This window comes from Cajanus cajan, chromosome 3 (assembly GCF_000230855.2).
Source record: "Cajanus cajan strain Asha chromosome 3, NIPB_CcT2T_4, whole genome shotgun sequence".
Lineage (NCBI taxonomy): Eukaryota > Viridiplantae > Streptophyta > Magnoliopsida > Fabales > Fabaceae > Cajanus > Cajanus cajan.
The window spans coordinates 3,787,763-3,798,453 of record NC_138519.1 but is presented as its reverse complement, the minus strand read 5'-3'; the positions used below and the strand labels follow the sequence as shown (position 1 = coordinate 3,798,453).

Sequence of the window (10,691 nt, the reverse complement as noted above, 5' to 3'; positions counted from 1 at the left end):
ATAATTCATATATTTTTATTTTTTAATTTTTGAAAAAATAAATTCTTAAAATAAATATTTTAAAATCTTATAAATTTGAATATACAAATTATTTTCAAAAACAGAAATAAAAAACAAAAATTAAAAATATTTTCTTAAACCAAACAACCATCAATTATGCATGATCCAATTAATCAATTGGATCCTTAATACGTACATCTCAGGGATTCTAAATTTCATACAACTTTGTCTTCATTTTAAAAATAATTTTTTTCTTTTTTATGAGTAAATAATGATACTATATGTCAAATGAACTTATAATCAAAATGATTTATTCTATTATGTACTTAATTTTGTGTATCATATATATATATATATATATATATATATATATAAATCATATTTTATCCGTTGACCTTTTATATTCCCCCAAACAAATTACGCATCTTTGAAATCAACTCAACATTGTGTATATTAACATTTGACCACGTGTAATTTGATAGTTCATTTCTTAATTAGAAAAAAAAATTATATATTATGAAAAATCATTTTATAATATTATTCAATCACAAATTATTATATATAATAAGTATGTTAATTTTCACAATAAATATTTTAAAAATCACACAAATGTAATTTTTGTAAATGACTTCTAAGTTACTATATAAAATGTTAATTTACTCATAAAAAAATTATTAATTCCAGTAAATATTGAAGTTTCAAGAGTAAAGATTTATAGATTGAAATATATTCAAGTTTTATTGATTAAAAAATTATTTTATTAACAAAGTTTAATTATTTCAGAGTCGGAGATATTTCATCCGAATAATATAATCACCAAAATTATTATTATTATTATTTTACTTATTCGGTGAAAAGAAAGAAATATAATGAAGTTGCGGATACTGCAGGTGGAATCTATCTTGAAGAGAATCCTGTATGCAAACTCACTCTTATTTTTTTTAGTAATTTCTCTAATAACTTTGCTCAAGTATATTGTAATAATTATTTTCTCAATATGCTTAGGATTTAGTTGTTTTTTAAATGAATCACCGAGCAAGGCCAAGAATGCTATCCATCCAAGATCATTGAACTAACTTTGGCAAGTTCTTGAAATAAATGACTTGGTTATATCAAGAAATTGATACGAAATTATGAATAGTTTATTTATTTATTTTTTTTACAGAGGATAACTTATCTGATCTTATTATCCAAAAAAAAATAAAACATAAAGCAGATACTAACACCATATTATTTTGTAGGCATAATAATAATGTCTAATGATACGAAACAAAAGCGGTTGTGTTGAACTAGAACGTACTATACTGAATTTTCATGTAACAGCATATAGTCATTATTATTCCTTAATAGCCAAAATTAAATTAGATAATTAAGTATCAATTAAAAACTTAAAACCAATTATCTCATAAAAGTAGTTTGTGTTCAAAATCAAACATAAACTTTTCATTTTGTAATTGGAATATCTGTTTCCATTTAAGGGCATTGACCATGGTGTCGATCGTCCCTATTGTTTGACTAGTACCCTGTACATGAATTATTTATAATAAAAATAATGTAATCTAAAACAAAAGGAACTGATAAGTATGATGTAGTTGTCATAATATAATATTGAAATCTGCAATTCACGAAACCAATTCATACTCTGTCCTCAACAGTTCAACAACGTACCTTAGAAAAATCAATTACTATATTTTGTACATGTCATTTTTGGTTTTACATGCACGCTGGTGTGTTAAACTTATTCTTTGACCACCAAATAGTCCTGTAGTATAGGAGAACAACTACAATATGCATGTTAATTATCTCAGCTGAATGATTTACTTGATGAGGAAATTTCTATATATACCCTTTAAAATCCTCATTCATGCATCAACAAAGCGCTCAAAATTGTAGAAGGCACAAACCTAGGAGTATTGACAAAATGAAGAGTATGTGCACAAAAGCATTCTCTTTTGTAGTACTTTTTTTCCTATTAACAAATTGTATGCATTCTGAAGCACAACAATGTCGTCCAAGTGGAAGAATCAGAGGAAAGAAGGCCCCTCCAGGACAATGCAACAAAGAGAATGATTCTGATTGTTGTGAAACAGGCAAAATGTACCCAATATACAAATGTTCTCCAAAAGTGAGTAGTCACACAAAGGCATATTTGACCCTTAACAGCTTTGAAAAGGGTGGAGATGGAGGTGGGCCTTCAGCATGTGACAACCAGTATCATTCTGATGACAAACCAATAGTTGCACTCTCTACTGGATGGTTCAACCACAAGAGTAGGTGCCACAAGAAGATCACCATAAACGGCAATGGTAGGAGTGTGGAGGCCATGGTGGTTGATGAGTGTGACTCAACAATGGGTTGTGATGCAGACCATGACTATCAACCTCCTTGTGCTAACAATATTGTTGATGCATCCAAGGCTGTGTGGGAAGCCTTGGGTGTGCCTCAAGACCAGTGGGGTGGATTACAAATTACTTGGTCTGAATCCTCTGATGCTTAATACAACTATTACTATTTACTACTCTATCTATGTATGTATATCTTCCTCTTGTTTTATGTATCTTGTGTGTATGGAAAATTATAATTCAGAGTAATATTATATTTTTACAAGTAAATACATGTTTTTGTAACTCAATCTTTGGATATTTTATTGGGAAAGATAACAAATAATAGTAATTAAATGGAAGCAAAGTTGGATCTCCTTTTCTCTTATATAATAACAATAGACTTTAGAAAGCAACAAGATAATTTCAACCATATAACAAGATGTATAAAACAAAAAAATAAAAATCAATAGACACTAAATTTTAACATGAAAAAATCCTCGATGTAAGATAAAAACTCAAAATCTTGTTTAATAAAAACTTTACAAATAATAATTAATGGTTACACAAAAAATCTTTTTAAAACTACCCGCCATCACTAGAAATAGTTCTTCATCAATATGATAGATAATAATATAAGAAAACCTCTAAATGTGTATCGAAACAAACAATAGAAAGAGTCAAAATACATTAAAATTAGTACTAAACACTTTTTCATGCATTAGCATAACAATTAGTCCCTTCCCTCCTTCTTATAATAATTGTAATTTAAAGTTTTTATATATAAATTAAGAATAATAATTAATATACTAAGATTAAGAAAAGATAGTTTTAATGATTAATTAAGGTCAATTAATTTGTCTTAATTTTTCTTTATTTTCTAAAACTACCCCTAAATTTATAATACACCTAATATATGTTTTCAAAATTTGTGTTTAAGAAACACGACTTATCCATTTTTCAATTTTTTTTTTAAATTATCCATTATGAGAATTTTGAAATAAAATTACACCATCAATATAAAAAAGTTTATATTAGCACTATTTATCATAAATATATAATAAAATATATGTTAATTGTAGCATTATAATTCTTTAGATCTATAACTGGCTAGTATGTGTACGGTACATCTCACGGGACACACAAAATTTATTAATAATAATAAAGTTGATATACCATGTATAATTCATTTCTTAAATAATTTTTATTTTATTTTGTTGTGATTCTTTTAAAGATTACACCTAGTTAAAAACTTTCTTCTTGACTGAACTCCAATTGTATATAATCAATAGATTTAACTATATAATGAAAAAAATGAAATATATTATAATAAAAAAATCAAATAAACCTAATTTTATCTTATATACACTAAAATAAAATTTAGTATTACCGACAATTATTTAATGACAATAAATTAATTGCCTCTATTTTATTATTTAATAAAAATATTAATAACTATTATATAATGGCCACTAAAAATGTATTTACATCACATCAAAATTTACTATTAGCGACAATTATTTGTTAGAAAAAACTTAAGTCCCACATCGACTAGAAATAAAATAATTAAAGAGTATATAAGTGAATGATAACTCTTACCTTACAAGTATGTTTTATAAGGTTGAGTTAGGCCTATAACTTACTATTCTAAGTTGGTATTTAGGAGATAAGGTAATTAAAAAATTAAAAAATATATACTTAGAAGATAACCTTCATCTTCTAAGTCCCACATCAATTAGAAATAAGGTAACGAAAGAGTATTTGTACTCATCTTACAAGTCCTACATCGACTAGATAATTAAAGAGTATTATAAATCTTTTCTTAAACTTTTAGCGACAATTTTAAATGCCAATAACAAATGACACAAAAGTTATACACTTTTCCCGACCATTATGAGGGTCTTTACCAGCATTTAGAATAATTGCCGGTAAATATTTTAGCAACACCGCATACAATGACTAATGTGTGAAATGCCGGTAAAAGAATTTGTAACAATTTTTATTGCCACTAAAAGTCATATTAAATGCCATTAAAAATTCATTTTATTGTAGTGATAGTATATATCATGTCTTACCTAAGTTACATTTAAGTTTAAATGAACGGTCTTACAAAATTTTCGATATGATTAAGACACGTAATTAAACTTGTCGCACAAACACCCCCGCCTTATTTAATTACGTGCAGAATGAACATATTAGCTCTTCTAACATTGCTCAACATAACCCTTTCAAAAAAGAAAAAAAAAAAAAAGCCAAACCATGGCGATTTTCATGTTTCGTTCGTTTATAAAGTTAACTAAGATGTACAATACTACAATACCATTAGTAGCATGACATTTAATATAAAAATAAATATCACCTTAAATTTGAATCATATTAGACTTGATTTTTTAAAATATGGTGTCGATTCTAATCTTATAAATGAAAATAAAAATGTAGTTGAAACATAATGAGAATGAAATAAAAGTGATATTAATAAAATTCGGAGATTATATATCAACAAAGCCATCACATGTTTTATATCAACAATATCATTATTAAAAGAAAATTGATCTCAATGCAAACTTTGATTTGAAAATTAAATTAAATTGTTCATGTTGAAGCTTAATCCGATAATAAACATTACCTAGCTACGGGTTTGCCTTGTATTGTTCGCACAGCTATAGTGCTAAATCCTGTTTCGTTAACTTCCACTGATGATGCCATTAACACATTCTTTCACACCATACGAGAGAAAGAATTATTGTTATTGGTTTCGAGGAGGATCTCTCAACTAATGTTTGGAATTTCTGATTGGATGCCTGTTTAATAAAAGAATCATTGACCGGAATATACATATTTGTCTTCCAGCAAATAAAGCAATTATCAGCTTTGGAATTCTACGGAATGGAAACAACCATTGGCATGCATTTACACAAATCATTTATATATATAAGATTCTCTTATACAAAATCGGCTAAGAGAAGAGACAAATTCTGTCTAAGGAATCATCTTTTATAGACAAAATCGACTAAGATTCTCTTATAAATAAAATCAACTTGTAAGATGAGGATTACTCTTCATTTATTATGATTTTGCCCAATACACCTCCCTTACATTCAGTAAATTGTTTGATTCCTATATTATAGGCATATAATTGGTTAACATATTAGAGTTAACCTAATGATTAACGGGAAAGAGGTTAGGGGACCAAAATTCGATCTTTATACATATATACATAGAAGAGATTTATTTATTCTAAGAATAAGTCTATTTAAACTTATTATGTTTAATAACTTCTGTTCTATATTAAATTTTAATAATTCAACCGTTAAATTTAAAGTTCTTAATGCATAAATCAAGTTTGTAATTTTTAAAAAAAATTAAAAATCATTTAATACTTCGTTTCATTAATTCAAATTAACATATAAAATGATTTTATGATTATTCAAGTAAATCCCTCCTCAATTGGTCAACATGTTTCTATTATCACAACACTTTTTTCTTTAACCATTAGGCTAATCCTAATTTTTTTTAAGGCTTTCAAGCCAATAAAAGTGGTGAATTTTATGTTGCTGACTACCATGTCGACAAAATGCCAATTACAACATTCCAACCGTATTCCGAATCTTAAGTACCTGTATGTAATTCTGCATTTAATTTGTAGAAGAAAAACATCTTAAAATATTTTGTATTATGAACATCGGTGGCATGTGTTATTAACGTTGAGAACAAAAAAAAAAAATCGACTTATGTGATACTAATTATAATCTGAACACAATAATATTTGTTCTCATTATGGGAATCAATAAATAGATCATGACTCATGGTTCCATTATATTTGTCAGTGATTGTCAGTAGATAACTAACACTATCGATGTTTACTAATACATGAAAACAGGAATAACATGTTCTAGCAAGTTGATCACACAATCTTGGAACTTATTTGCTGCAACTCCAATTATAATTTATATTAAAGTTGATGAGAATAATTTACCCGAACATGTGTCAAGGTCAAGATAATTAACGTACGCTTAATTAATTTATAAACTTTCATTTAATATTAAAAGAAATCGTTGCATTTTACTAAGGTTAGCAGCGGGCGATAAAAACAAGATTGTAACATATATGCTAAGTAAAACTATGTTTTATTTTATTGTTGGCGACATAATCATAAGCAATAAATACGTGGTGACAGTTTAACAATGTTCAATGGATTGTAAAAAGAGAAATGAACTAATTAGGAATGTCTTATTTGAGCTTGGTATCTCTATAAATACCCCCCTGCTAATTATACTTTAACTACACAACATCCAGAGATAGAGGAAGAAAGGGAACTGATGAAGTTCAAAATGTGTAGAACTTTGTTCTTATTGTTGTAGCAAGCTTAGGGTTGAGCATTGAAGGTGGTAGTTGCAGGGCTAGTGGAAGGATAAGTGGGAAAAAGGCACCAGCAGGAAAATGCAATAGAGAGAATGAGTCGGAATGTTGCAAAAAGGGAAAGATTTATCCCACATTCAAGTGTTCCCCACCTGTGTCTCACCACACAAAGGCAGTCCTAACCCTAAATAGCTTTGAGAAAGGTGGGGATGGAGGTGGCCCTTCAGAATGTGACCAAAAGTTTCACTCAGACAACACTCCAGTTGCGGCATTATCAACTGGATGGTTCAACAATAAAAAGAGGTGTCATCATAACATCACCATCTTTTCAAATGGAAGAAGGGTCCATGCCTTGGTTGTTGATGAGTGTGATTCTACAACAGGCTGTGATGCTCAACATGATTTCCAGCCTCCATGCCCTAACAATGTTGTTGATGCCTCTAAAGCTGTTTGGAAGGCTTTGGGTATTCCAAAATGTGTGACTGGGGTCAATTAAACATTCACTGGTCTGATGCATGATACCCACAAAATAAATTAAAAGAGAAAAATGAAATAAATTTCTCTATAACTAAAAGTAACTCATGTATAAGTTTTAAAAAATAAGTTTTTGCATAAATTATATAAAAAAAACTTATACAAATTAGAGAAATTTATTTTATAGATGGTTTCTTTCTTTACTTTTCTTGTACCTTAATAAGGATGGGATTACGAGTCACGTATGAGATGATTACTATGTAAAAGGTAGAATGCAAATCCTTGTCGGAGAAGTATTGAATCTTATTTAGATTCGATCAACTGGTTGTGTTAACTTGCCTTGGCTCTCCTTTGTATTGCACATATGCTTCATGTCTAAATAAATAAACAGTTTATATGAAATAAAGCAAAAACTTATTTTATAGCTAGTCGATTAGGAATTAATACATAGTGCAATTATATGAGTTAAAATACTAATTATAGATAAAAATTGAATAAGATAAGAAATTAAAATAATTCATAAAAAAAAACTATTTTATCAAAGAAAAAAAATCCTAAAAACAATCTTGTTAAAGGAAAACTTTTATAAACCTTTCTAGCAAAGTTGTTTGTGTTCAGAAGACTAGATTTATTTAAAGTTATTAAATTTAATTTAAAAATACATACGATAAATCTAAATTAAAATAGATAAGAAGTTAAAAAAATCTATAAAATCCTTCCTATTAAAGAAAAATGTCTATAAAGGCTCTCCTTATTGAGAAACCCTTAAACATTATGTAAGATAATCATTCATGTATAATATATAGAGGTGGATTTTAATTTAAAAAGAAATATCAATAATTAAAAATATCCTTATATATTACAATATATAAATTATTTATTATAAATCTATAATATAATTTTTATGTTCAAAAAATATTTATTTATGATGAATATTAATTATAATAAAATTTATATTAAAAATACTTATCAACGTGGAGTACAAGTGGTTAAGAATCTGGATCAAACTTTCATTTTCTCCATGGGTTTGGATTCAAATTCTCCTAAATTATAACTATATAAAATAAGTATTTGTATAATATATACAAACAATTAATATATGTTTACTTATTTAATACCTGTTAAACTCGTAAGAAAGATTAATACTTTTTAGTAAATAAAAAAAGCTAAAATATTAATTTGTATTATCAATTAATTTGAATAAGAATATATTTGTATAATCAATTTCAATGTTCAAATTATATATTAAAATCAGATTGATTATAATTACCTTAATTATGTATTCTTTATGATAATTAAATAGTTAAGATAAAATATTGTTACATATACATGATTTTTTAATCTAAAGCAGAATAATCATATCTTGTCTCAAAAAGTAATTATATCATTATGGATTAAAAAAATCAATTATATCTTTAATTTTAAAATCAAATTTAAACATGAATAAAATCAGGTATCATAATTTTAAATTTTGAAGTTATGTCAATACATGTATATATAGCATTGTAAATTCATGATCATTCTGCTCGATCAGTAGGGATATACAATATTCAAATTAATTTTACCTCAACACTGCGTTCTATTATTATTCAGGTATTAGCAATTGATTTTCCCTAAGCCCTACTGTTAGTTGTGAGAGTGATGAGGAAAAAGAGAAAAACTGTAAAGGAGGGATAGACTTAGCGAGTTATCAGATGATGTTCTATGTCACATCCTTTCCTTCCTTCCAACCAAGGAAGCCATTGCCACATCTTTGTTGTCCACAAGATGGAGATTTGTGTGGACCATGGTTCCATCTCTTCACATTGAGTGCCCCTTACCAATCATGAATCACTACAAGACACTCAATGCGTTCTTGGCTCTACGCAGAACACAAAAGATCACAAGCTTTCATCTCAAATGCAATAGTTATGATGATTGTTGCCCACGTTACGTGGAACAATGGATTTCTGAAGTAGTAGCTAAAAAAGTTGAACAAGTGAATATCTCCATGAGCCTTAGAAGTGCGTTGGACGTGACTGCTGCCTTGTTCACTTGCGCCACAATTGTCAACATGAAGCTCGAGGGTTCCTTTAGTATCATTATTCCTTCTTCTGTTCATCTCCCTAATCTCAAGACTTTGCACCTAAATATACTCGCATGTTTCGGCATCCTAAATGTTAACAAGCTTTTCTCTGGATCTCCAACTCTTCAACGGTTTTACCTGAAACGACTCAAGTATTTCTTTTATTTCAAAGAACTGATGATTGTGCGTAACTCTCGCTATATCCAACTCCTCTATTGCAACTCGCTTTACGACATTCTCATACAATATGATAGGGATTATGATTTTATCCCAGACTCCATGCAGATTCATCGTTGGCCAAACATTGACAAAGCCAAGGTTTATTTGACATTGTCTTGTGATATGGAAGAGACAGCTTGCAACATTCTTCGTGGACTATGTAATGTTGAGTTTCTGTCTTTGAAATGTTTTAGAGATCACATTAATCCTTCTACTCTTGATCTTCCACTATTTAAGAATCTAGTTGAGTTACGACTTTTTCTTAAAAAAGATGACTCCTTGATTAAGGAACTTCCGGCCAAGTGTCCTAAGCTTCAAGTTACTCAACTCAATATCTTGGATGATCGTCCGAGGCGTTCACATAATATCAGTGGAAGAACAATGGTGCACGATCTATCAATTTTGATCTAAAACAACCATAGTTAGAAATAGCCTTAGTACTTCGGTTAACAATCGGTCAAGAGACGAAGCCATTATCTTGTTGTCCATTAATGCATTCGTATGCATATATCTAGTATCTACATACATTTTTACTGCACTCTGTTCATGTTGTTTGAATTCAATTTAATCTAGTATTCCGATGAAAAGAAAAACCTGATATTAACCGACAGTTCTCGGCTATTCTAGTTTCATATATTGCTAACCAGAAATATCTACATATTATCACCGGCCTTCCTTGTTCTTAGATATTAGAAATAGGAACTTTCTAAATTAAATATTTAACTTTGTTCGAGTTAATCGATATATATTACAATATATATAACTATTATTAATTTGAAGCATTATACACTAGAAAAAAGAACACAACACGAACAGGTTGATATAGTAGAAGACATGAACTATAACATTATATTAAGCATCAGACCAAGTAATTTGTAATCCACCCCATTGACTGTGAGGCACACCTAAGGCTTTCCAGACAGCCTTGGAGGCATCAACAATGTTGTTGGAACAAGGAGGTTGATAATCATGGTCTTGATCACATCCCATGGTGGAGTCACACTCGTCCACCACCATGGCCAGCACACTCTTAAGTGTTTATTTCGATACTAGTATCAACCATCAACATCACTGGTGGTCACAACTCAAAAGTTGTTAAAATTTAATTATGATTCTGAAAACTTGCAATTTTTGAGGTTAAGTTAATGACCATTTGGCTCGTGTTGTTTTACTCGCAATTTAATTTTGTCACAATGTGGTTGTTTTGTTCGTAGATTTCCACAAGCTGAGGTCATGCTCAATAATGCAGTCTT

At 28.7% G+C, this 10,691-nt stretch overlaps 2 protein-coding genes across 2 annotated transcripts; both read left to right on the top strand.

The window, feature by feature from the left end:
* Window positions 1–666: 666 nt before the first annotated feature.
* Window positions 667–8,838, top strand: LOC109802633 (uncharacterized). The gene is made up of 2 exons (XM_083070209.1): window positions 667–2,481; window positions 6,711–8,838. Exons 1-2 carry the CDS (start codon window positions 1,865–1,867, stop codon window positions 7,174–7,176), a joined length of 1,083 nt encoding a protein of 360 aa, XP_082926335.1. The 5' UTR covers window positions 667–1,864; the 3' UTR covers window positions 7,177–8,838.
* A 102-nt stretch (window positions 8,839–8,940) lies between these two features.
* On the top strand, window positions 8,941–9,849 carry LOC114916851 (FBD-associated F-box protein At2g26860). Its single transcript, XM_029274390.1, has one exon. It carries the CDS (start codon window positions 8,941–8,943, stop codon window positions 9,847–9,849), a length of 909 nt encoding a protein of 302 aa, XP_029130223.1.
* The last annotated feature ends 842 nt before the right edge of the window (window positions 9,850–10,691 follow it).